Source organism: Hemiscyllium ocellatum, chromosome 23 (assembly GCF_020745735.1).
Source record: "Hemiscyllium ocellatum isolate sHemOce1 chromosome 23, sHemOce1.pat.X.cur, whole genome shotgun sequence".
NCBI lineage: Eukaryota > Metazoa > Chordata > Chondrichthyes > Orectolobiformes > Hemiscylliidae > Hemiscyllium > Hemiscyllium ocellatum.
In genome coordinates this window covers 58,939,972-58,966,996 of record NC_083423.1, presented here as the reverse complement: position 1 = coordinate 58,966,996, position 27,025 = coordinate 58,939,972, and the positions used below count along the sequence as shown (strand labels likewise).

General features: G+C 42.0%; 1 protein-coding gene across 2 annotated transcripts in view; it reads right to left on the bottom strand.

The window, feature by feature from the left end:
- Nucleotides 1–1,540: 1,540 nt before the first annotated feature.
- The window catches only part of LOC132826812 (dynein axonemal heavy chain 3-like), a 323,241-nt gene continuing 297,756 nt past the window's right edge, over nucleotides 1,541–27,025 (bottom strand). For both annotated transcript variants that reach the window (XM_060843056.1, XM_060843057.1), the window contains 9 exons: nucleotides 21,553–21,813; nucleotides 20,366–20,458; nucleotides 19,672–19,770; nucleotides 12,322–12,504; nucleotides 10,446–10,538; nucleotides 10,053–10,226; nucleotides 5,876–5,986; nucleotides 3,346–3,406; nucleotides 1,541–1,856 (listed from right to left, as the gene is read on the bottom strand). In XM_060843056.1, the coding sequence (XP_060699039.1) occupies nucleotides 1,711–1,856; nucleotides 3,346–3,406; nucleotides 5,876–5,986; nucleotides 10,053–10,226; nucleotides 10,446–10,538; nucleotides 12,322–12,504; nucleotides 19,672–19,770; nucleotides 20,366–20,458; nucleotides 21,553–21,813 (1,221 nt within the window). In that variant the 3' untranslated portion in view covers nucleotides 1,541–1,710. The remainder of the gene's footprint in view (nucleotides 1,857–3,345; nucleotides 3,407–5,875; nucleotides 5,987–10,052; nucleotides 10,227–10,445; nucleotides 10,539–12,321; nucleotides 12,505–19,671; nucleotides 19,771–20,365; nucleotides 20,459–21,552; nucleotides 21,814–27,025) is intronic.

Sequence of the window (27,025 nt, the reverse complement as noted above, 5' to 3'; positions counted from 1 at the left end):
CCTATTTTTGCATCATCATTAGCCAGGGTGTGGTCCTGGAAGACTACTGGATAGCAAATATTGTGCCATTATTCTAGAAGGGCTGCAGAGGAAAGCCTGGAAACTATAGACCAGTAAGCTTAACATCTGTGGTAGATAAGTTACTTGAGAAGATACTATACATGCATTTGTAAAGACAGGGTTTGATTAGGAGTAGTCAGCATAGTTTTTTGAGTGGGAGATCATACCTCACAAATTTATTAGAGTTCTTTGATGAAGTGACTAGGAAGGTTGATGAGGGCAGGGTGATATTCGTAGTCTATATGGATTTCAGTGAGGCCTTTGATAAAGTTCCACATGGTCCGCTGCTCTAGATGTTTAGATTGCATGGAATCCAAGGCAAACTGGATACAAAATTGGCTTGATGGTAGAGAGCAGAGGGTATTATTGGAAGGATGCTTGTCAGACTGGAGGGCTGTAACTAGAGGAGTGCCTCAGTGGCTGGTGCTGTGTGTTATCTATATCAATGATTCGGATGAGAATGTACAAGTCAGTGATTAGTAAGTTTGCTGATCACACTAAAGTAGGCCTTATCATTGACAGTGAGGAAGGTTATCAGAAATTGCAGCAGGACCTTGATCAGCTGGGGTAGTGGGCTGAGAAATGGCAAATGGAGTCTAGTATAGATAAGTGTGAGGTTTTCATTTTGGAAAGTCAAATCAAGGTAGGAATTTCATGGTGGATGGATGGGCCTTAAGGACTGTAGTGGAAGAGAGGGATCTTGGCTTTCAGATTCACAGTTCTCGGAGAGTGGAGTCACAGGTAGACAGGGAGTGAAGAAGGCTTTTGGCATACTGGTCTTCATCAGTCAGGGCATAGAAGTTGGGAAGTATTTTGCAGTTGTACAGGATGTTAGTGAGGCTGCACTTAAGAGTATTGTGTTCAGTTTTAGTCACCTTGTTCTAGAAAGGATGTTAATAAACTGGAAAGTGTGCAGAAGAAATTTACAAGGATGTTGCCAAGACTCTAGGTTCTGCATTCCAGGGGGAGGCTGGACAAGGTAGGACCTTTTTCTTTAAAGTGTAGGAGACTGAGGGGGTCCTTATAGGTGTGTATAATGTCATGAGAGGCATGGATAGGGTGAAAAAATCTCAGTCTTTTTCCCAGGCTTGAGGAATTGAGGACTAGAGGGCATCAGTTTAAGGTTTGAGGGGAAAGAATAAAAGGGAAGCTCAGGGGCAACCTTTTTACACAGAGGGTGGTACTCATATGGAATGAGTTGCCAGCAGAAGTGTTTGAGGCAGGTACATGAACAACATTTAAAATGCATTTGGACAAATACATAGATAGGAAGGGATTCAAAGTGCAGGGAAATGAGGTTAGTGTGGATGCACATTTTAGTCAGCATGGACCAGTTTGGCCAAAAGGGCCGGTCTCGGTGCTGTAGGACTTTATGACTCATAGGACAATGCTGAAAGACTACATCATAAATATCAGAGATTTCATTTATTCCTTCACACAGGAATAGAAGCGATTATTATACATTTGGAAATGTACACCAATCACTCGATTAAAAAGTTCATCCTGCTCTATACAAATATCATTCTAAACCCAGTAATTAGCGATTAATATACAGAGACCTGCCCACGGAGCAGGTAGGAGCAATTCTTTAACTACATGCTGTATTGATGCAGAGCCCATGTGCTTTTTCTTCAGGAGTGTAGATAGTTGTCAATAATCGAGCTGACACAGACAGGCCACTCCCCTGATGACCCAGTGATTTTGTGGCTGGTCTGATGGGAACTCAATTGTAAGGACATAGTTTGTGGAATGACCGGTGGTGGAGAGTATCCCTCTTCGAACACTCGTCTTGTAAACTGTGGAACAAAAACAAAATCAGTCAGACTGCTTATAGAATCATAGAATCATACATCATGGAAACATATCCTATTTAGCCTATCTTTATAACTCAATTCCTCCTATAGCATGCACCTAACACTATGGACAATTTAGCATAGCCAATTCACCTAACCTGCACATCTTTGGACTGTGGGAGGAAACCCATGCAGACACGGGGAGAATGTGCAAACTCCACACAGACAGTTGCCCAAGGTGGGAATTGAACCTGGGTCCCTGGCACTGTGAGGCAGCAATGCTAACCACTGAGCCACTGTGCCGCCCCACCTGCCATCCTCACTTGGTCTGGCCTTCGTGTGATTCCAGACCCACATGTGGTGACTTGTACATGCTCCCTGAAATGACCTGGAAAGCCAGTTGGTTCAAGGGAAATTTGGGATGGGCAACAAGTGCTTGCCACATGAGAAGAAAAAGGCTTCATACCTTCTAAACTCAACTCCACCTTCCACCCCCACACAGCATTGCCAGCCATGCCTCCAGTCATTTAAGGCCCATTGTCTGAACTCTGTCATCCCCTGCCTGTCCCTCATCACTCTGAAGAATCTTCTTAAAAGCCACCTTTGTCCTTTGAGCAGGCCTTTGGTCACCTGTCTTTCACTTCCTCTTCTGGCTCAGCCCCAGTTTTTATAAGCTGTAACTCTTTCAATGTTTAATTATTTTTCTGTGAAAGCATTTATTTAAACAGCAAAGTCCCTACTGTTTGTGGAAAACCTTGCGAACAGTGAATCACACAAACAGCAAACACTGGAATCAGCTGCTTATGTTCCGACTGTTCAAAATGGTAATATCCATAGCCCTCAGTGCAAGATAACATTCGCTTGGTACTTTTTAAAAAATTAAATTTTACTGAAGAAATCGTGAAATAAACTAAAAAAAAACAAAAATTAATCCCAGCTTCTCTGGGTCAGAAAGGCTTATTGATCTTGCTCAATTCCATATTGCTTCCTGCTTCTGTGTAACAGTAAAACCTCTCTGCTAATTCAAGCCAGTGTTTAAACTGAGAGAGTGTGTTCTCAGCACATCCCATGTGTGAGCAGTGGATTCACTATCATTATGAAAACAAACCAGGGAGCCAGGTCACATGAACAGAAGTGAACTGAAAATCTGTTTTTGTTGATGAATTCTTGAAGAGGACATTAAGAAGCCCCATGACACCAACAACTAGACAGTCTCAGTAATCCAGAACCATTTGAGAACAACATTATTGTATCCATCTCTAAGCCCTTTCTTAAGTGGGTTTTCATTTTTTTTGACATGACCTTTATATTTCCTAAAAATTAGGGATATGTGAACATTGACATTATGCGCAGGTAAATGGTCACAAATAGCGAAGATATCAACAGTGTGACTTAACTGTAAAATGATGTTGTTGTCTATAAATGGATTGTTATCATAATCATGATCTTCGAGACAGAGGGTTGCATTAGAAGTAAAAGTGCACCTTTTTACCTGGACATCCATAAACAGATTCCTCCTTAAATGATAGCTTTTCACCTGGTTTGAGCCATATCTGATTGAACTAGTTAAGGGTGAGTACCAACAAAGAGAGTAAAGAAATGATCATATCAAGAGGCACCGATAACCCAGAGTCGGTCACATTGTGGAATTCCAATGTTAGACTCAATACTTCCTCTTCTGTTTAACCCACTCCTCGCTCATGCTGCCTAGTATATTCAGGCCAATCACACAGGAACTGCAGTGAAATGTACAAAGTCCACCCAGTGAATTTCACCTGACAATGTTTCGGTATCCCCTGTCCAGAAGTGGGAACTATTTGGACTTTCAGTAACCAATTAATGAAATGTTCTGACCTTGCTTCTTGTGGGAGTGATGTGACTACTCCTCACGCAGCAGTATTTGCATTTGGCTGGTGGGCTGTGGGAAACCAAATGTATTTTCCAAGTGCAGCTTCCGAGGTTCTGCCATGAGGATTGGACTGTGTTAGGTGCAGGCATTGCCAATGTGCAGGGGGTTTCCCAGGGCAGCAGTGGCCTAGAGTTTTTTTTTTGTGGGACCTGGATTTTCTTTTCTATTGTGCACACATATAAGTGACTGAGTATCTTGGCTGGGCATTTTCAATTCCATTGCTCATGGAACAATCTGACCATTTACTTCGTAAGATCTTGATGCCCGTAAATGGAGGCTTTGACATTAAGGCAGGGTTTACCAGGGTGCCAGACAATGGTACACATCTCTACTAAGAGAGAATCTAATCATCTTCCCTTAACATTCAACAGCATTACCATCCACCATCAACATGCTAGGGAGTTACCATTAATCAGAAACTCTATTGGGCCAACCACACAAATATAAGGCAGCAGTATTGTGTGGTTGTAGGGTGAGTAGATGCGTGGAGAAAGTGAGGACTGCAGATGCTGGAGATCAGAGTCAAGAGTGTGGTGCTGGAAAAGCGCAGCAGGTCAGATAGCATCAGAGGAGCAGGAGAATCGATGTTTCAGGCAAGAGCCGTTCCTCAGGAATCTGAAGGTGCATGTCTGTAATGTGTATCTTTGTAAATAAATGTTTATAGCAGATAAAGATTAGCACCCTATATTCTTCAACACATCAGACTTTCTAGGTTTATAACATGGTAGCAAAGGATGACTGCCCAAATTTAATGATTAGAAATAAAATTCTCAGACAGTAAACTACAATTCTAGTGGTCTCATGGAAAATGCCAGAAAGCAAGTATAAATTGCCAGGTATGATTATCTTCTAATGTTATTGCCAGGTATGATTATCTTCAAATGGTATCTAAACCATGTAACCAGTGGAAGAAAAAGGTCAATATTATGGAAATGGGTTACATCCCTAGAAAAGAGGGAACAAGTTATAGTCTTACATGCCATTTTCTGCAGAGGAAGGGTTTCAGCCTCTCTCACCCTTACACCAGTGGGTTCCAGATTCCCACCAACCATTGGGTGAAAAGGTTTATCTTTACATCTCCTCTAATCTCGTCCCTTACTTTAAATCATTGTCCCCAATCACTGGCCTCTCCACCAAGTGGAAAAGTTCCTTTGCACCTCCTCTGTCTATGCCTCTCATAACTTTTCACATCTCAGTTATGTCCCTCTCAGTCTCCTCTGCTCCAAGGTAAACAACCCTAGTCTATTCAATCTCTCTTCATTACTAAAACTTTCCAGCTCAGGCAATATTCTTGCGAATCTCCTCTGCAATCTCTCCTGTGCTATCATATCCCTCCTACTATGTAGACTCCAGAATTGCACATAATATTCTAACTATGGCCTAACCATTGTTTCATACAATTCCAGGATAACCTTGTGCTGTGTTGGAATATTGTCAGGTTTGACAAGTGCAACTCCAACAACACTCATCAAGCTTGACATCTTCAATCCAGGACAAAGCTGTTGCTTGTCTTACACGCCTTTCACTGGATAAAGTTTTCAGACTGAATAATCGGAGAAGGGTAATAATGACTGGATTTGTCAGCAATATTGATGAACGGAGAAGAAAGTTAGTGCATCGACTTGTCTTAACTAAATAAAGAACATTTACAGCCCAGGAACAGGCCCTTCAGCCCTCCAAGTCTGAGCTGATCTAAACCTGTCACCCAATTCCTAAACATCTGTATCCCTCTGCTCCCCACCTACTCACGCATGTGTCCAGATGCACCTTAAATGAATCTACCGTGCCTGTCTCTACCACCTCTGTTGGCAATGCGTTCCAGGCACCTCTGTGTAAAGTACTTGCTGTGTATATTGCCCTTAAACATTTCACCTCTCACCTTGAACACATGACCTCTCATGTGTTCACCCTTCACCCTGGGAAAAAGCTTGTCTCTATCCACCCTGTCTATACCCTTCATGATTTTGTAGACCTCAATCAGGTCCCCCCCTCAATCTCCTTTTTTCTAATGAAAACAATCCTAACCTACTCAACCTCTCTTCATAGCTAGCACCTTCCATGAACTTTGTGAAACATTTATAAATGTGGTTCTAACAATCAAAGGTCAGGATACAATTGGTAGATTGTCATAGAGAACTTTGGGAAGTGATTCTCCAATCCTGTGTTTCTTTCGATCCCATTTTGCTCCCTCCATGTAAAGGCCATTAATATAAACTCCATCAGTCTAAAGTGAAAAAGAAAACAATGATGTATGCCCATATTTACAAAGGAAAGATGATGGCTTCGTAATATTATTACTAGTCTCGTAATCCAGGCTCCCAGGGTACATGGGTTTGAATTGCACCTGGGCAAATAGCAGAATTTGAATTATTTCCAGATGTATTAATCTAATGATAACAATGAAACTATTGTCATTAAAACCCCTTTGGTTCACTAATGTCCTTCAGGGAAGGAAATTTGCTGTCCTTATCCAGCAATCTGGTTGATTCTTAAATGCTGTCTGACATGGCCCAGTAAGGCACTCCATTGTATCGAAGTGCTCCAAAGTCTGATACAAGGAATGAAACCAGACAATGGGCGCCAGGGACCAGAGTTCGATTCCCACCTTGGGCGACTGTCTGTGTGGAGTTTGCACATTCTCCCCGTGTCTGTGTGGGTTTCCTCCGGGTGCTTTGGTTTCCTCCCACAATCCAAAGATGTGCAGGTCAGGTGAATTGGCCATGTTAGGTTGCCCATTGTGTTAGGTGCATTAGTCAGGGGGAATAGGTCTGGGTGGGTTACTCTCCAGAGGGTTGGTATGGACTTGTTGGGCCAAAGGGCCTGTTTCCACACTGTAGGGGAATCTAATCTAATCAAACGTTAAACGATGTACTGGAAATGACTACACTCAAACCTGTTGACCTAGCAAAGTCCTTCTTACCAAAGTCTGGGCATGAGTCAAAATTAGGAATGTGGCCAAGAAACAGTGTAACATGGAATCAAAGCTCACAGACAATGTACAGTCTATTGAAAAATCTATGGGGCAGCATGTGGCACAGTGGTTAGCACTGCTGCCTCATGGCGCCAGAGACCCGGGTTCAATTCCCACCTCAGGCAACTGTCTGTGTGGAGTTTGCACATTCTCCCCGTGTCTGTGTAGGTTTCCTCCCACAGTCCAAAGATGTGCAGCTTAGGTGAATTGGCCATGCTAAATTGCTTGTAGTGTTAGGTGAAGGGGTAAATGTAGGGGAATGGGTCTGGGTGGGTTGCTCTTCGGAGGGTCAGTGTGGACTTGTTGGGCCGAAGGGCCTGTTTCCACTCTGTAAGTAATTTGTTTTTCTTTTCATAAAATATAGAAGCAGAATTGGGCCATATGGCCCATTGAGTCTGCTCCGCATTTGGTCATGGCTGATATGCTCCTGCCTTCTCTCCATTTCCCGTCAACCACTATCAATTAAAAATCTGTACAAATCTCCTTAAATTTACTCACTGTCCCAGCACCCACTGTACTTTGGGTAGGGAATTCCACAGATTCACAACCCTTTGGGAGAAATAGAATCTCCTCAAATCTGTTTTAAATTTACTATCAATTATCCTAAGACTATGACCTCTCAGCCTAGACTGCTCTACAAGAGGAAGCATCTGCTCCACATTTATTTTATCCACACCTTTTATTATCTTGAATACCTCAATTTGATCTCCCCTCATTCTTCTAAATTCTGGACAGTAAATGCCTAAACTGTTTAATCTCTCTTCATACAACAAACCCCTCAGCAATCTTGTGAACCTCATCTGAACTGTCTCCATTACCACTCCATGTTCCCACAAATAAGGGGACCAAAACTGTGCACAATGCAGTCTCACCAATGACTTGTACAGTTGTAACAATACTTCCTTACTTTTATATTCTATTCCTTTAGCTATAAAAGCCAACATTCCATTCATTTTCTTTATCATCTGCAGTACCTTCATGCTAGTTTTTTGTGACTCTTGAACAAGTACACCTAGATCCCTCTGCACCAGAGCACTCCAAAGTGTCTCCCCATTAAGATAATAGCTTGCATCTCCATTTTTCAATCCAAATGCATGACCTCACACTTATCCACATTAAACTCCAGCTGCCACATTTTGGCCCACTCTCCTAATCCATCTATATTCATTTGTAAGGTTCTTATTTCCTCAGTGCAATTTACCATCCCGCCTATTTTTGTGTTGTCCACAAATTTGCCTATAGACCTTCTATGTGTTGCTGGAAAAGCGCAGCAGGTCAGGCAGCATCCAAGCAGCCTGACCTGCTGTGCTTTTCCAGCAATACATTTTCAGGTCTGATCTCCAGCATCTTAAGTGCTCACTTTTTCCTATAGACCTTATATCCCTGTATTAAATGTAGATTGTAAATAGCTGGGTTCCAAGGACCCACCCCTTGGGCACCCCACCAGTTACATCTTGCCATCCTGAAAAAAAACCATTATCTCGACCCGCTGTCTTTTGATCATCAGCCAGTCACCTATCCAAGCTGATCAATTACCCCTAATCTTATATGATCCAACCTTGTGAATGAACCTTTTGTGCAGTACCTTCCAGAAGTCCAGATACGTTATATCTACAGAATCCCCATTATCCACCGTGCTTGTTGGATCTTCGAAGAACTCTAGCAAATTAGTCAAGCATGATTTGCTCTTCATAAAACCATGCTGACTCTGATGGATAGCATTTTGACTTTCCAAATGTCCTGATATTGCTTCCTTGACAATTGATTCTAACACTTTCACAACAACAGATGTTCAACTAACTAGTCTGCAATTGCCCACATTTTGCCTCTCTCCCTTTTTGAATAAGAGCCATTTTCGAATCCACTGGAAAGTCTCATGTCCAGGGAATTTTGGAATATTGTAACCAATGGATCTACTATCTCCCCCGCCACTTCCTTTAATACCTTAGGATGGAGGCCATCAGGCCCGGACGGACTTGTCTGTCCTCAGTCCTAATACTTTGCTTAGTTTGCTTTCTTTTCTCATGCTTTCACATTGCTTCCCCAGTAACTGCAGCCTGGCTACTGACTCTCACCAGGGCAGATTACAGAGAGCTTTGCGGACAAACAGCTCTGGGTCGAGAGGGCTTTGGACTGGTGTACCTCAGTATGGGCAATAGCAGTCTAGCTTGGTTGGTTAATTGGCAACAGTGGACACTGGGATGGTGGCTGGAATAGGAGGATTAGTAGTTCATTCTGAGAGGGGGCAACTGGTTTCTGATCCACTGTGGCACCATCACTCCCTACCCTCCCTGCCTCTCCACCAGCAATTGTAACAAGGTGTTGGGCACAGCTTGCTGGGTACTGCCAGTCATTTTTAGCTCTGATGTGCACGGCTATGATTTTTGCAGTCCAAGTGAGTTTGCATCAGTCTGAGATACAGTTGCAGCTCTCAGTTACTGGGTGGCTTCTGCTTGTGCTAATAGTTTCACTCTGGAAAGGAGGGTCTTGGAACCCCCCACAAAACTCAGCGTCAGGTTGATGCCGAGTTGCTCTTTCACTGCACTGGAAGTGGGGGTTGGAGGCTTGGCATGTGGTAGTGGGGAGCAGGAATGTGAGCAAGCCGCACCTGGGAGGCTCCACCCTATCCTGTACTGAATACAGATTCTTTGATGTTCTAAGTTATGGATGAGGGACGGAACAGTAAGGGAGCTACCACACTGTGGAGATGAGACATCGAATTGGAGTATGAATAGCTGGCAATGCTGATGGAGCAAGCATACAATCAGAAGATCAGCTCTGGATGTCAAGTCAGCGAACATTCTGGTTCAGTAACGGCAGGGACAGGGACAGGCACCGTGTTAATTTCTAGGAAATAGTTTTAGTGACAGTGACAGAAAAGAATGGCTTCAATCTTTCCAAAATGTATTTGCAGGAATATTCTGTTATTTAATCAGCAGCAGGTCAGTGAGACTGTGTGGAGAGAGTGTCCCAAATGTGCACTCTGTACAAGTCAAAGAACTAAACTCTTAACAGCATTCATTCTCATGATTTTCTCCGGAATATCTGCTGCACATCCAGAAATTTCCCGAGGCTTCCACTGAAGTGGTGAGATATTTTCAGAGAAATGGGCAAGGAATTCAGCTCCCTACAATGACCACTGTACAGTTAGACTGTGGGATTGTCTCTGTGAGGCTGAGCTGTGGAGTGGTGCAGATTTCAACCCTGGGGAAATGGTAAGAAATTGAGATCTATGATCAGAAAGTGAGAGAGGATCTGCAACAGAGTAGAAAATAAACATGGTTCGATGAAAATGTTTGTTTTGCAGTTAGAAAGTTACTGGTGGAGCTGGCATGTCACGATCCTGGTCAGTCACATCGAACTGGAAGCCCAGGTGATCTATTGGGATTCGATATTTCCGTGCATAGTTCTGGATTGCACCTGTCAGGAAGCTCTGTGTGAAGTAAAATCCGGAGATCCAGAAAACAATTGGGGTTCCTTTGTGAATCCAGGTCTGAAATTCATCAGAACAAAAGAGAGATTAAAACAAACACAAACACATAATAAAGCAATATTCCTGATGACAAACACAGTATATTCAGAAATAAATTTACAATGATCCAAAAAAGGCAATATTACACAGACAGGATTGTAAAGGAGACTGATGTGGACAAATATGTAAAGAGAATTCCTGAGAGAGATCTTATTATAAAAGACCTGCTTTTATCTGTACCTGAAAGAACTGAATTCTAAAGAGGAGGTCAGTGATATAGCTACCCAGAGGTTTCAGTGATGGGTAGGACTTTGCTGACCACATGGAGGGTACCTGCAAGATCAAGCAATGGACAAAATTCAGAACCAATTCTGTGGAACTCATTTTATCTCCATTATTCATTAGTGACAAACAGAAATTCACACTGTCCCCTTTTATCCATTAGTGACAATGTGTAATCCACGTGGTCTCCATTATCCATAATGACAATGTGAGCTCCACATCGTTTGTATTCTAAACTACTGTTATTTGGAAATCTCCATTATTCATTAGTGACAATATGAACTCCGCACTAGCTCCATTAGTGATTAGCGATGTGAACATCACAATGTCTTCATTATCTAACACTGACAATGCGAACCCTACACTGTCTCCATTATCCATTAGTGACAATATGAACTCCACACAGTCACCATTATCCACTAGCAACAATGCGAATCCCACAGCGTCTCCCTTAACAATTAGTGACATTTTCAATTCCACAAAAATTACATTTGTGACAATGTATCCTTCATATTATGGGAGAAACTGAGGACTGCAGATGCTGGAGATCAGAGTCAAAAAGTGTGGTGCTGGTGCTTCATCACATTCCTGATGAAGACCTTATGCTTGAAACATCGACTCTCCTGCTCCTCAAATGCTGCCTGGTGTGTTGTGCTTTTTTAGCACCACACCTTTTGACTCAAATCTTCACATTCTCTCTATTATCCACTTATGACAATGTGAGCTTCACATTGTCTTCAATATCCAATACTGACAAAGTGAACCCCACACTGTCTCCATGATCAATTAGTAACAAAGTGAACTCCCAACTGTCTCCATGATCAATTAGTGACAAAGTGAACCCCACACTGTCTCCATGATCAATTAGTAACAAAGTGAACTCCCAACTGTCTCCATGATCAATTAGTGACAAAGTGAACCCCACACTGTCTCCATTATCAATTAGTGACAATGTTAATATCATACTGTCCCCATTATCCACTAGTGACAATGTGTTTTGAGAAATTAGATGAGGAGGGGCAGAGTGACAGGGAAGGGAACTAAATCAGATCACAGGATCACAAAGTTGTTATGGCGCAGAAAGCAATCCAGATTAGATTAGACTTACAGTGTGGAAACAGGCCCTTCGGCCCAACAAGTCCACACCGACCCGCCGAAGCGCAACCCACCCATACCCCTACATATACCCCTTACCTAACACTATGGGCAATTTAGCATGGCCAATTCACCTGACCCGCACATCTTTGTGACTGTGGGAGGAAACCGGAGCACCCGGAGGAAACCCACGCAGACACGAGGAGAACGTGCAAACTCCACACAGTCAGTCGCCTGAGTCGGGAATTGAACCCGGGTCTACAGGCGCTGTGAGGTTATGATTATCCCAATGACTTACTTTGCCTACAATCATGCTGCTAACCACTGTGCCACCGTGCCGCCCCAAATGATCGAGATCATTAATACATATAGCAAGGGTCCCAATACTGGTCCCTGTGGAACTCTAGTACAAATCTTCTGCTAGCCCGAAACATATCCATTGTCTATGAATCTCTGTTTCCTATTTTTTATCTGTGGTCCCTTTTATATTCTGACCTATAACTTTCCTCACAGGTTTGTTATGTGGCATTGGATCAAACACCTTCTGAAAATCCGTATACACCACATCAACAGCATAACCCTCATCGAGCCTCTTCAAAAAGATTCCAGCAAGTTAGTTAAACATGGTTTCCCTGTTAGAAATCCATGCTGACAGATTTCTCATTGGATGTCCACCTTTCCCCACAATCTCCCATAATTAAACTGATTCTAGTAGGTTATGATTATCCCAATGACTTACTTTGCCTACAATCATGCTGTTAAAGATATCTTCAAGCTGGCTGGACATGAGAATCAAACCTTGAATTGCTTTATTGATGTCTGTCAGACTAGTTCTGATTATGGATATCAGACGGTTAAAATGAAGGAGTTCCTGTACCAGCACAGTGTTCATTGATTCACTGTACTTTGTTGGGTATTTATTCTGTGGATTAAATAGAAATATAAATCAAGAAAAATGAAACAGTAAATAAGATAAAGAGAGTCATGGGAAAGAAAAGCACAAACAGATAAATGATCAAATGTTTATGGCACAGAAGGGGGATATTTAGTCCATTGTGTCTGTGTCAGCTAAATAAACTAGCTGTCCATTTCTAATCTCACTTTATAGCTCCGGTCCAGATGCAGCTGAAGTGCTTTGGGGCAGATTCAGGTTCCTCTGAAATGAGTTGAGGGTTTCCATCTCAACAACCAAATGGGGCAGCTAATTCCATACACCCACCACTCTACACGTGAAAAGGTATTTTCTTATGTTTCCTCTAATCCTTCTACCAATCATTTTAAATCTCTGCCCTCCAGTAATTGACCTCTCCAGGAGGGGAAATGTCTCTTCCCTGTTCATTTTATCCAAGCCCCTCATTATTTTGTACAGTTCAATGAAGTCACTTTCAGCCTCCTCTGTTCTAAGGAACATAACTATAACCTATTTCCTTATAGCTGCAATTTTCAAGGTCTGGCAACATTCTTCTCTGTACTCTCTCCAGTAAAGTGGTGACATAACTGTACGCAAACTCCAGCTGAGGCCTGCATCTTAAAAAGATTTTTAATCCACCTCTTTAGATATGTTATGACACACCTCTCAAGTGTTGGAACTTAAATCAAAGCCTCTGGCCCAGAGATAGGCACAGTACCTTTGTGCTACAAGAGCCTCCTGTGTCAATTCTAGCATGCTGTTATATTCATGACCTTTCCCAACAGAAGAAAGTATTCCATATCACTTCTTTACCATCTTATTTATCTGCTCTGACACCTTCACGACATGGTGTCCATGCATTCCAGAGTCTCTCACTTCCTCTACCCCTCTCAATGTTCTTCTGTATACTATGCATTCCCTTGCCTCATTTGCCCTTCCCAAATGCATTATCTTCCATTTTTCCCAGATTGAATTCCATTTGCCACTTTTCTGCCCATTCAACCAAACCAGGGAGACATTCCTGCAGTTGACAGCCATCCTTTTCATTATCATCTTCCCAGACAATTTTTGTATGGTCCGCAAATTTTCCAATTGTGCCGCCCTCATCCAGTCAAAGTCATTAATATGAAAGAAAGAGTCCTAACATTGAGGGAGCAGCACTGAAAACCACTTTCCTTCATAAAAGCAGTAATTGATTACAGAACAACCTTGGTTACCTGAACATCAATTATCTGAATTTCAGATTATCTGAACAAAATCTCAAGATCTCATAAAAATGTTATCCATTACCCTAACAATCAGTTATCTGAACAATCAGCTATCTGAACAAAATACTTCCCACCTGTCTCGTTTGGATGATCAAGGTTGTTTTGTATTACCCTTTGTTTCCTGTCACTGAGCAAATTTTGGATCCAACGTATCATGCCCAAGTATTCAATGGACATTCACTTTTCTGACCATAGGAAATTAGAAACAGGAATAGACGATTCAGCCCTCAAGCCTGTTCCACTGTTCAGTATAATTATGGCTGTTCAGTGGCCTAACTCCATATACTGTATTTGCATTTGATCCCTTAATACCTTTGCTTAACAAAAAATTAATCAATTCCGACTTAAAATTAACAACAGATCCAGCATCCACTGATGATTGTGGAAGAGAATTCCAAACATCTACGTTACATTAGATTACTTTACAGTGTGGAAACAGACCCTTCGGCCCAACAAGTCCACACCGACCCGCCGAAGTGCAACCCACCCATACCCCTACATTTACACTACGGGCAATTTAGCATGGCCAATTCACCTGACCTGCATATCTTTGGACTGTGGGAAGAAACCGGAGCACCCGGAGCAAACCCACGCAGACACGGGGAGAATGTGCAAACTCCACACAGTCAGTCACCTGAGGCAGGAATTGAACCTGGGTCTCTGGCGCTGTGAGGCAGCAGTGCTAATCACTGTGCCACCGTGCTGCCCACCAGCCTAAAATACATCCTTTGTATTTTGAAGTACTTCCAAATATCCCTCCTGAACGGGTTGACCCTAATTCTCAGATAATGCTCCCTAGTTCTAGAATCCCTAATCAGTGGAAATAGTTTATCATTATCTACCCTGTCTTTTCCCGTTAATCCTTTGAAGACTTCGATCAGATCACCTCTTATAAACATGAGAGAAAATAGACCTAATTTTTATGATCCTTCCTTTTAACTTATGTCACATCAAGTGCTCATCCAAGTACTTTTTAAAAGGTTATGAGGTTTCCCACATCAATGACTCTCAACACCCTCTGAGTGAAAAGTTCTTCCTCCTTACTGCAACTGTACAAGGTGGTGGTGAGACCACACTTGGAGTATGGGGAACACTTAGAAAATATATTATTACACTGGAAGTAATTCAAAGATGGTTCACTAAGATGGTGCTTCGTATGGAAGGGATGTCTTAAAATCAAAGATTAAATAGTTTGGGATTCTACTTCAGAAGAATGTGAGGTGATGTCATTGAGAAATATAAGATTCATAAGGGACTTGACAAGGTGAATGTTAAGAAGATGTTTCCTCTCCTGGAAGAGTCCAAGACCAGTGTTCATAGTCTCAGAATAAAAGGGGGTGCAGTTTATGACTGAGGGTCTATGAGGAGAATTGTTTTTTCTCTCAGAGGATTGAGTGTGTTCGGAACTTCTTGCCACAGAGCTGTTGGAGCAGAATCCTTGTGTTCAAGTAATTCTCCTATAACTCTGTAGTTGGATTCCAGCGAAACTACATTCCAGTTAATAGAAAATCACTTAGTACGAATAATGGGGCCTATGGGAAAAGTGGGGTTGGCGCAGACCAGCATAATATCACTCACAATCACTCAAAAATCATTCTAAAGCCTAATGCAAAGTGTAGCGTAGCCTAAGTGAAGGTTGAAATCATATTTATTAATGAAACAAAAGCAAATTTAACACTGTACATTTAAAAATGTAAGAAAGCTGCTTTTTCTACAGCACCTCTCACAGAAAGCTGCTCTGTCGGCAGCATGTGCAGACTGGCATGAAGATTGGTGCTAACATTGCACATGTGCAGAATGGTGCAGAGACTTTGGCGCAGATATCACGCATGTGCAGAATGGCATGGAGACTTTGCCTGGGCATCACGCATGTGCAGAATGGTGTGGAGACTTTGGCTGGAACATCACACATGTGCAGAATGGCATGGAGACTGTGGTCTGAACATCACATGTGCCCAGATTTGCATGGAGACTTTGGCACATACAACATGTGTGCAACATGGTGTGGAGACTTTGGCCCAGACATCACGCATGTTCAGAATGGCGTGGAGACTTTGTTCCGGACTTCATGCATGCGCAGAATGGCATGGAGAGTTTGACTGGGACATCACGCATGTGCAGAATAGCATGGAGACTTTAGCCTGGACATTACGCATGTGCAGAATGGCACGGAGACCTTGGCCGGGACATCACGCATGTGCAGAATGGCATGGAGATTTTGGGCCGGATACAATGCATGCGCAACATGGCTTGGAGACTTTGACCTGGACATCACGCATGTGCAGAATGGCACAGAAACTTTAGCCAGTACATTATGCATGCGCAGAACAGCATGAAGACTGGCACCGATGTTTGAGCATGTGCAGAAAGGTGCAGAGATTCGCAGCACAGGTGTTGTCACATGCACAGAATAAAGCACGTGAACCGATCCCCCCTGGATCGCGCTATTGCCAATGGAGGTAAACACCATTCTCATAAACACCATGTTCTCGTAAACACCATTCCCTAATTCTTCAGCGACTTTATAGTCAAATCATGCTGCCGAAACATGCATTATCCCAGAACTAACTGTCTATTTAAAGCTGAGATAAACCAATTCTTCATCAGTTGGAGAATTAAGGGTTATGGAGAAAAGGAGTGTTGGTTCAGCTATGATCCTATTGTATGGTGGAGCAGGCTCGAGGGGCTGAAGGGCCTACTCCTATTTGCATTGCTATCATCTTATGGTCAAATCCCCCTAAAACACCTGTCTTTCACTTTAAAATGATGTCTGCTTGTTATTGACCCTTAGGCTGAGGGAAATAGATGCTTTCTATTCACCTTATTCATGCCCCTCAATCTTATACACTTGTACCAGGTCAGCCCTTAAATGTCTCTGCTCCGAAGAAAACAGCCTGAGCTTATCCAACCTTTCTTCATTGCTGAAATGCTCCATCCTATGCAACATCCTGGTGAACCTCCTCCAGTCTTTGGCCTGGACATTACGCATGTGCAGAATGGCATGGATCCTTCCTATTGTGTATGACCAGGGCTGCACATTGTACTCCAGCTGTGCATAACCAAGGTCCTCTACAGCACCAATGTAACCTCCCTGCTCTTATAATTTATGCCTTGACTGATAAAGGCAAGTGTCCTTAACTGTCCAGTTAACTTCTCCTGCTATCTTCAGGGACAAGCACCCCAAAACCTCTCTGTTCCTCTGAGCTTCCTAATCTCCTGGTAATGATTGCATGCTCTTTGTCTTGTTTCTTCTTCCAAAGTGCATCATTTCACATTAATCAGGAATACGTTCCATTTGCCATTGATCTGCCGATCTGACTAATTTGTTTCTATCCTCCTGTAATTTAACACCTTCTTCCTCACCATCAACCACCCAAACAACCTTTGTGTCATCCACAAATGTATGCATCATCCCCGTTCCCTCTCCAAATTCTCATCTCCATTATTTATGAGTAACACAAACAATAACAGACCCAGCACTGAACCCTGTGATGTGCCAGTGGACACCAACCTTCAGTCACAAAAACAGCCTTTTTTTGCCACTTGTCTCCTGCTGCTAAGCCAGTTTTGGATCTAACATGACAAGTTACTCTGTATCCAATGTGCCTTTACCTTCCTAATCAGTATTCCACGTGGGACCTTGTTAAGGACCTTGTTGAAATCCATATAAATGACATCAACTGCTCTATTCTCATGATTGGTCGCCTTCTTGAAAAATTCTATTAGATTTTATAGGCATGTCCTCCCTCTGACAAAGCCATACTGATAATCCCTAATCAACCCTTGCCTCTCTAAACGGAGATCAAATTTCTCCTCCACTATTTTTCCTGCTACTGATGTGAGAGTCATTGCTATAAATACCTGTTCTATCTCTACCATTCTTTTTATAAAGTGGAACCACATTGCCTGTCCTCCAGTCCTCAGGCACATTCCCTGTAGCCTGAGACAATTTAAAGATTTAAGTTGGGGCCCAAAGGTCACAAAATACTGACAGGTAGCAGTGGCCAGAAATAACCAGAATGATTGTCAGATTGACAGTCAACAATGGATAGAACAACAGTCAGATTGTTAGTCAGTAAAAGTCAGAAAGATTATCAGTCAGTAATAGTCAGAAAGATTGTCAGATTGACAGCAATAGATAGAACAACAGCAAGATTTTCAGTTAGAAAGATTGCCAGATTGACAGTCAGCGATGGATAGAACAACAGTCAGATTGTTAGTCAGAAAGTTGGTCAGATTTACAGCGATAGATAGAACAACAGCCAGATTGTTAGTCAATAATAGTCATTAAGATTGTCAGATTGGTAGTCAGCGATAGCCAGAATGATAGTCACAAATGGTGGAATGATGCTCAGAGTGATGGTGTTAAAACCGTTTCTTGGGTGGAGATGTTCAGAACAAGGAGGGAACATTGGCCTCAAATTCAAGCCAAACTGTTTAGGGTAACATCCAGAAGCACTTCTTCACATAAAAGGAGGAATAGACATTTGAAACTTCAGTCCTAACTATTTCAAAATCTCAACTCTGAAACTGATGGATATTTTCTTGGGAAAGGTATCTGGGAGTATGTAATCCAGATCAGTGAATGAATGTCAGATCCAGATCAACTGAGACCTTAGTGAATGATTCAAGGGGCGGAATGGCCTTGTCCTTTTCCAATGCCATTTGGAGAAGAATGAGACTCAAGTAATGAGTGGGAAACAAAATAATTGGAGATAATTAGCAAACATCCATGAGAAAAAACATAATGTCAAAAGGTATTTAGTTTCGGTGTAGGCCTCTAGGTGAGAAAGGTGTGACTAAGAATGCACAGGTTACAGATGTTCCAATTCACTGACAGACTGAAAGAGGGTAAATTGCAATGTAAGGGGAGACAATGGCCTAGTGGGATTATCATTGGACTGTTAATTCAGAGATTAAGGTGATGTTCTATCTTCTGATCCCCGATTCTCCCATGAGGGAAACATCCTCTCAGTGTTTACTTGTAAAGCCTGTTTAGAATCCTATATGTTTCAATGAGATCACCTCTTATTCTCTCATCAGTTGTGTCCCACACTGTTCAGCCTTTGCTCATAAAATACTCTCCATACCAGGGATCCTCCTAGTCAGCCTTCTCTGAACTGCCTCCGATGAAATGATATCTTTCCTTAAATAAAGGAACCTAAAACTCCCCACAGTACTCCAGAAGGGGTCTCACCAGCACCTTGCACAGTTGCAGTAAGACTTAAGTCTTGTAATATTCCCATTTGCTGTCCTGATTACTGTATGTGCTCGCTTTTTGAATTTTGTGCACAAGTACCCCAAGTCCCATTGTGTTGCAGCTTTCCGTAGTTTTTCTCCATTGCAATAATACTTCATTCATTCAATCTCTCTTCCAAAATGAACAAATTCACATTTTCCCACATCATAGTCTATTGCCAACTTTTTGTCACTTACTTAACCTCATTATCTCTCTGTCAACTATACCCCCCTCAACTTGCCTTTTGACTTACTTTTGTGTCATCTGTAAAGTTTCTCACAGTACATTCACTTCCTTCCTCCAAAGTCAATATTAAAGAGTGTGGTGCCAGAAAAGCACAGCCAGTCAGGCAGCATCCGAGGAGCTGGAGAATCGATGTTTCAGACATAAGCCCTTCATTAGGAATGCCTGAAACGTCGATTCTCCTACTCCTCAGACATTGCCTGACTGGCTATGCTTTTCCAGCACCACAGTCTTTGACTCTGGTCTCCAGCATCTGCAGTCCTTACTTTCTCTTAGTCAATACATATAGTAAATAGTTATGGTCCCAGCACTGATCCCTGTGGATCCGCAATGTTTATAGGTTGCCAACCTGAAAAGAACCATTTTCACTTAGTGAGCCAAAATGAGAGAGCAGAGATCCCAGCAATACAAACATGTGCTATTTCTCACCATCACATCCTCCATGACAAAGTCAGGTGGGATTTTGGATAGAATATCTGTGGCCAGTTCCTGCACGATCTCAGATGATGATCTGTCTCCTACACTGACCTGCAAGCAAGAAACAGTTTGCAATTCAGAGACTACTATTCCCTCCTGTTCTCTAATATCCAGACACCTCCACTATTCAAGTGAAATGTTGCAATACTAAATCCCTGCAAGATTAAGATCTGAATTGTGTGTTCTGAACTGCTAACATTGTCACTCTAATTCAGAATATAAATATTGTGTACAAATTCCTCAGAGGTAATAATGGAGGTTATAATTCAATTGAGCAGCTCATGTAGCTACTTGAGATTTTACGATGCTCTGTGACCTCTCAGATTGATTCACATTGTTTAATCTGAACCATCTATTGTCACCTGCTATAACCATTGTTACGTCAGATAACAATGGATGGTTCTGATTATAATCATTGTTGTATCGGATAGATTGCCATTCAAAGAATAAAGCTGAGCATTTTTGCCTCAATTTCTGGCAGATTTTCTTCAAGAGTATTGTGTACCACAGGGTGACAGTCTTGCACCATCAGTCAGAATAACAAAACCATGAGTAACATACAAGCTGCTGCTAGATGGAGCTGTCACTCACGCGACTGTACTCACACAGATCAAAATCACCTGCATTCAAAAAAGACAGGGCTCACCTCACGAGGCAGTGTGCTCAGGATCCCATCGAAAAGCCTCTGTGTCTCCTTCTGTTCTTTCGTGATATTTGCATTTTCGTGCAACCCAAAGGCCTGAACAAGAAATGAGTGGGAGAAACTAAACAGATACATCAAAGGATACTTTTATTCTCGACAAAGGCAGACACTGAACAAATCTGAAAGGGTCCATCTCGTTCACTGTTGTTAACTTGGGCTCCACAATTTAATGATCAAGATTTCTAAGAGGGTGCAGACGAGTGGTAAAGTGCCTTTCCAGTACTGCTTATGGGTCAGGAAGAACAGAAGTATTCTACAGGAGAAATTGTTGCAGTCATCCTCCAACTGGCAAGTCATCCTTTCCAGATGACAAATGGGAATAAGCATGCACATAAGTGAATGATATTAAATACAATAACTTCTCCAAAATGATTGAGACCTGTGATTGGTCTGTGAAATTATTTGAAGATATGAAGGTTTACAAGTGGACTGGCCAATTGCAGTCTGTGATGATGCTGCTTCTTTAGCTTTTTTTCAGGACATCATTAAAGACACAGACTCCGAAATGTCTGAGGTTGATCAGTTTGGGAATGCTTTCAAGTTTTAAAACCAAAACTTGTACAATAGAAGGAGAGTGGCCTGTTCTCCCAACTCAGCTATTCTCTGGTTTGGTTTGGGTTGGTTTTAGCAGTCTGGCTGTTCACTGAAAGCAGTCAGTTCAGTTTGAGGCTGCTGGGGGTCCAAGAAACGGTGAAATGGAAGAAGGTGTTCCATGCTGAGTCCCTCTGTCATCTCTCTCTCTCTCTCTCTTCTGTAAGACCCTGAATTTGATTTTACCTTTTTTGCCAAGGGGTGTTTATGGGGATTGTTGCAGGTGTTTGGAACAGTATCATTAATTTGGGATGATCTGTTGGGGTTTCGGATAGGTCAAGTTATTCATTATAATGTTCTCTTTTGTTTGTGCTCCACTCGATAATCTTGTAAGTAAATTTTGTTTTGTTTAAAATGCAGTTGTTTGACCAGCTGCATCACTTCTGGAATATCCACTCTACACCTGCTTAAAACAACTGGAAAAGTTAGGGTCTGGGCTATTTTCTGAGAATGTGTTGAAGGTGTCTGGCCTGGCCCATACCAATTCACCCTCAGTCCTAACAGTTCACCCACTTCAGTCTCACAACTCCTTATTATACCTCTGGATCTGCATTGAGGGGCAATTGCTTTATGTATTCCAAATAACTCTCATAGCTGTTTCTCCTGGGGGCAAAGTAGATACCGCTGGCAGAGAATTTGTAGCAGTCATCACTGATGACACTTTGACAGTAGAAATTCTCCAGCAGGCTGATGAGGAGCCGTCGATCATAATCATCTGTTACACGGCCACCATAATTACACTCTCCAGTCAGGTAGATCAGAGCTTCGAAAGGAACCTGATTGTATTCATTCAGGAATATCTGTGGACATATTGCAATAGATCAGACACTTTATCCACTCTGCAATCTGCATTTGAAAGTAAATCATTTTGCTCAGGTCAAAGAAAAAGATGCATTTACATGATATCAGTTACATGACATCAGTCATGTGCTCAGGACATCCAGAGTTTTTACAGGCAAATTAATATTTCATTAGTAGTGGGCCGGAGTGTAGCCTGAATTATGTCAGCTACGTTTGTGGGCTTGGCTGTAAGACAGTATTCTCATCAAGTTCAAGTCTCACTCCAGGGTTTTGAGCACAGAAACTAAGCATTAAAGATCCCGTGGCACTACTTTGAAGAGCAGAAGAATTCTCCCTGAAGCATTGAAATTGGCTGAAACATTATCTAGCTATTTATCTCAAAACTGTTTGTGGGAGCTTGCTATTGAACATTAGCTGCCACGTTTGCTACTTAACAACTGTGCCTATACTTGAAAAGTATAGGAATATCCTATTTTATGCAGTAGACATTAATGAAGGTCTTTCGGACTACGAGGCAACTCTTTCATTAGAAAGAAACAACTTGGTGGTGGTTTGAACTGACAGTCACCACACTTCAGGCAAGGGAGAAGTTGAGAAGGACAGTCCTTTATGGTAACCACAGCTGGTGTGATAATTGAACTCATGCTGTCTGCATCACTCGTTATCACAAACCAGCCATCCAACCAACTTGAGCTCATCAACACTGATACACTAATAATCTCATAAAAATGTTTGCTATTACAGAAACATAGCTTAAAAAGGGACAGGAATGGCAACTTCACATTCCTAGTTACAGGAATTTTACATAAAATCAAGGGGGCATTAAAAATAGGAGGGTGCTGGCAACTTTGGTGGAAGAAAAATGGCAGCTATGAGGAAGATGGTATGTAAAAGGATCATCATATGAGGACATATCAATTGAACGAAGGAGGTAGGAAGCAAGATGGAGGCAGTTACACCACTGCAAGCGACCCAGAAACCCTAAACAGTCAGAGGGAGATCGAAAAGAAAATGGAGCAAATCTCTGAGCACTGCAAGGCAGTAATAATGGGGGATTTTAATTACCCCAATATCAATTAAGATAGTTTTAGGGTTTAGTTTAGAATGAACGGAGGGAACAGAATTCTTGAGATCGTTTAGAAGAAATATTTTGACTAATCCAAGAATACAATGCATAGTTTGGAACTTTTTTTTATTTGCTCATGGGACATGGGAGTCACTGGCTGGGCTAGCATTTATTATTCATCCTTAGTTTCCCTTGAGAAGGTGGTTGTGAACTGCCTCCTTGAACCGCTGGAGTTCATTTGCTGTAGGTACATTGTAGACTCACAATGTCATTAGGGAGGGAGTTCCAGGATTTTGAACCGGTGACATTGAAGGACCGATGATATATTTCCTCGAACTGACCTCTGATAACGACAACCATCTTTTTGCCAGGTATGACTCCAACCAGTGGGAAGTTTCCTCCCAGATTCCCATTGACCTTTGCATTTTGGAAAGTCAAATAAAGGTAGGAGTTTCATGGTGAATGGTAGGGCCTTAAGACATGTAGTGGAACAGAGGGATCTTGGAGTTCAGGTTCACGGTTCTCAGAGTGGAGTCACAGGTAGACAGGGCAGTGAAGAAGGCTTTTGACAAATTGGCCTTCATCAGTCAGGGCATTGAGTAAAGAAATTGGGAAGGTATATTGCAATTGTACAGGATGTTGGTGAGGCTGCACTTGGAGTATTGTGTTCAGATTTGGTCACCTTGCTATAGGAAGAATGTTATTAAACTGCAAAGAGTGCAGGAGAAATTTACAAGGATGTTGCCAGGACTCAACAGTTATAGGGAGTTATAGGGAGAGGTTGGACAAGTTAGGACACTTTTCTTTAGAGCATAAGAGACTGAGGGGGGCACCTTATAGAGGTGTATAAGGTCATGAGAGGCAGGAATAGGGTCAAAGAATGCACTTTTCCCCCAGAATTAGAGAAATCATGGACTAGAGGGCATTAGTTTAAGGTTAGAGGAGAAAGAATAAAAGGGAACCTGAGGGGCAACTTTTTTTTAATACATGCATATGAATTAGCTGTCAGTAGAAGTGGTTGAGGCGGGTACTTTAACAACATTTAAAAGACATTTGGACAAATACATGGACAGGAAAGACTTAGAAGGATGTGGGTCAATGGCAGGGAAATGTGGTTAGTATAGAAGGGCATTTAGGTCTCCGTGCTTTAGGACTCTATGACTTCAGTTTTGCTCAGGTTCATTGAAGCCACGATTGGTCAAATGTAGCTTTGATGTCAAGAACAGTCACTGTCACCTCAACTCACCACACCTTACTTAGTTTTAGGAAATGAATCTGGACAGCTGACAGCAGTAACAGCAGGGGAGCATTTCTGGTAGTAATGATTATAATTCAGCTTTATGATAATTATGGAAAAGATGAAAGATGGGACAGGATTGAAAGTTCTAAATTGAGGTAAGGCTTATTTAACTAAGTTAAGGTGTGATTTAGCAAAAGTGGATTGGAAACAGGTACTGAAGGTAATCAAGTAGTAGGTGGCATTCATAGGGAAATTTAGGAATTTAGAGTAACTATGTTCCCACAAAGTGAAAGACTGAAATGATCAAATCTACAGAGCCCTGGATGTCAAGTATCTGCAAGGTAAGATAAAGCAGAAAAGGAAAGCTTATGTCAGACACCAAGAAATGAATATTGCAGAAAGCTGAAAGGAACATAGAACATACAGGGGTGAAATAAAAAAAAGGAAACTTAGGAAATTAGGGAGAGCATGAAACAATACTGTCAAGCAAAATCAAGAATCCAAAGATATATTATCAATGCATTAAATGTCAGGGAATATCTTAGGGAAAAATAAGTCCAGGAAAGAGTAAAAGGTAAAGGTACTGTAGAGGCCCCACTACCAGGAGCAGATGAAATGTATTCCAGGCCGTTAAAATAAGCCATGGTGGAAATAGCAGAGCCTCTGATCATCATTTAACAATCCTCAACTGGATGCAGGTTTGGTCCCAGAGGATTGGAGAACAACTGATGTTTTTACTTTGTTTAAAAATACAGCAAGGATTAGACTGAATAATCACAGTCAATCAAACCTCAGCAATGGAAGAATTATTGGATTCATTTCTAAGAATCACGATAAACTATTATTTTGGCTCAACGTAATCAAGGACAGCCACATGGAATTGTTACATCAAGACAGTGTCTGACTAACCGGATTGAATTTATTGATGATGTAAGAAGATGGAATGATGAGAGTAATGCAGCTAAAGAGTCACAGTGTTTACACAGCATGGAAAGATGCCCTTTGACCCATTGTGTTTAAGCTGGTCATCAAAATTACAGAATGTGCAAGATATGGATTTTAGTATGGCTTTTGACAAGGTCCCACAATTCCTACAGATTTAAAAAATAAGAATTCTAGAATCCCTAAAGTGTGGAACCAGGCCATCCCAAAGAGCGCTGTCCCACCCCATTCCTGTAATCCCACATTTCCCATGGCAATTCACCTAATCTACACATCACTGGACACTATTTGCAATTTAGCATGTCCAATCCACCTAACCTACACATCAATGGACATGATGGGCAATTTAGCATAGCCAATCCACCTAACTTACATATCTTTGGACTGTGGGAGGAAACCAGAGCACCCAGAGGAAACCCATGCAAACACAGGGGGAATGTGCAAACTCCATACAATCTGTCACCAAGGGTGGAACCAAACCTGGGTGTCAGGTGTTGTGAGGCAGCAGTGCTAACCATTGAGCCACCATGCTACACACAATAAATTTCCCTTATTGTGGCTGAAAGATTGTTTCAGCGGGGTTCCATAGACTTCAGCTCCTGATCCCCTCCTTCAAAGTATATATTAATGATTTGGGCATTAATGTAGAGGGCAAACATATGCGATAGGAGGATTGCTTGAGGCTGCAGGAAAATGGGCAGAATAGTGACAAATGGAGTTCAGCTGGAGAAGTGGTGATGAATTTAGGGAGTTAGACAGGTAAAACTATATTCGATAAACATGCAAATGCTGAGAGGTATCGAGGAAGTGAGAAACATTGGCGTGAATGTCCATCGGTTTCTGAAGCAAGTGGATAGGTTGATAAGTGTATGAAATCCTTTCCTGTATTCACTGAAGCATAGGATATAAAAGAGTTTATGCTGGAGCTTTAAAAAATGCTATTTATACAATAACTTGAGTACTGTGTACATTTCTGGTCACTTCATTACAGAGACAATGTAATTGCACTGGAGAGGACACAGAGGAGATTTAGCCAGATGGTGCCAGGAGTGGAAAACTATAACGATTAGGAAAGATTGGTTAGGGCAGGTGTTGTTCTCCCTGGAAGACAGAAGACTGAGAGATCTGATTGAGATTTATGGGGCTGTGAGGGCTCTGGATTGGCTATTTGGGAAGGAGCGATTTTCCTTAGGCGAGAGATAAAGTGACTTGAGGATGTAGATTTATAAAATGGTTAGAGGAAAGATGAGAAATATTTTCACCCAGATGGTCGTCAGGGTCTGGTGCAGACTGCTTGTAGTAGTGGCAGAAACCCTCGACTCATTTAGAAGGTGCCTGGAGATGCACCTCAAGGGAAAGCATGGGCTGGGAAATGGGATTAGGCCCGGACGGATAGTTCTTGGTCAGTGCAGAGTGGCATCCTTCCGTGCCACAATTTTTCTGCATTTTCTAAATATTCTAAATATTGGAGGAGGACAAACGTAAAGGGATGTGCGAAAGGAACACAAGTTGTACTGTATTTGAGTTGTTGCCTAGGAGGGCCAGCATGGACATGATGAGTTGAATGTGGAATATGAAGAGCCCTCAGTAAGGACCAATGCTGAGGGTGCTCTTAGTTGTTGCCAGGGATGAAGGCGGGAGACCTCACGCCGGCTGAGGGGGAGGAGCAACTTGGTAGCTAGGGAGGGCCATATTGTTACAGTGCATTGCACACTGCCAATTGACAGTATGTTCCAGTGGAGGGTGGGGTTACCAGAACCTTCACCAAAAGTTTCAAAGAAAATGGGGGAAAAGCCTTTCCATCAACTCATTCAATGCTATAATGCTTTATAACACAATATGTAGTAATAAATAACTGACAAATATACAAACATATGAAATACAAGGGGAAATATTCTGTTCAGTCCTTAGATTCTGTCCCACTACTGAAAAAGGTCAATAAGGACTGATATTGCAAATTCGA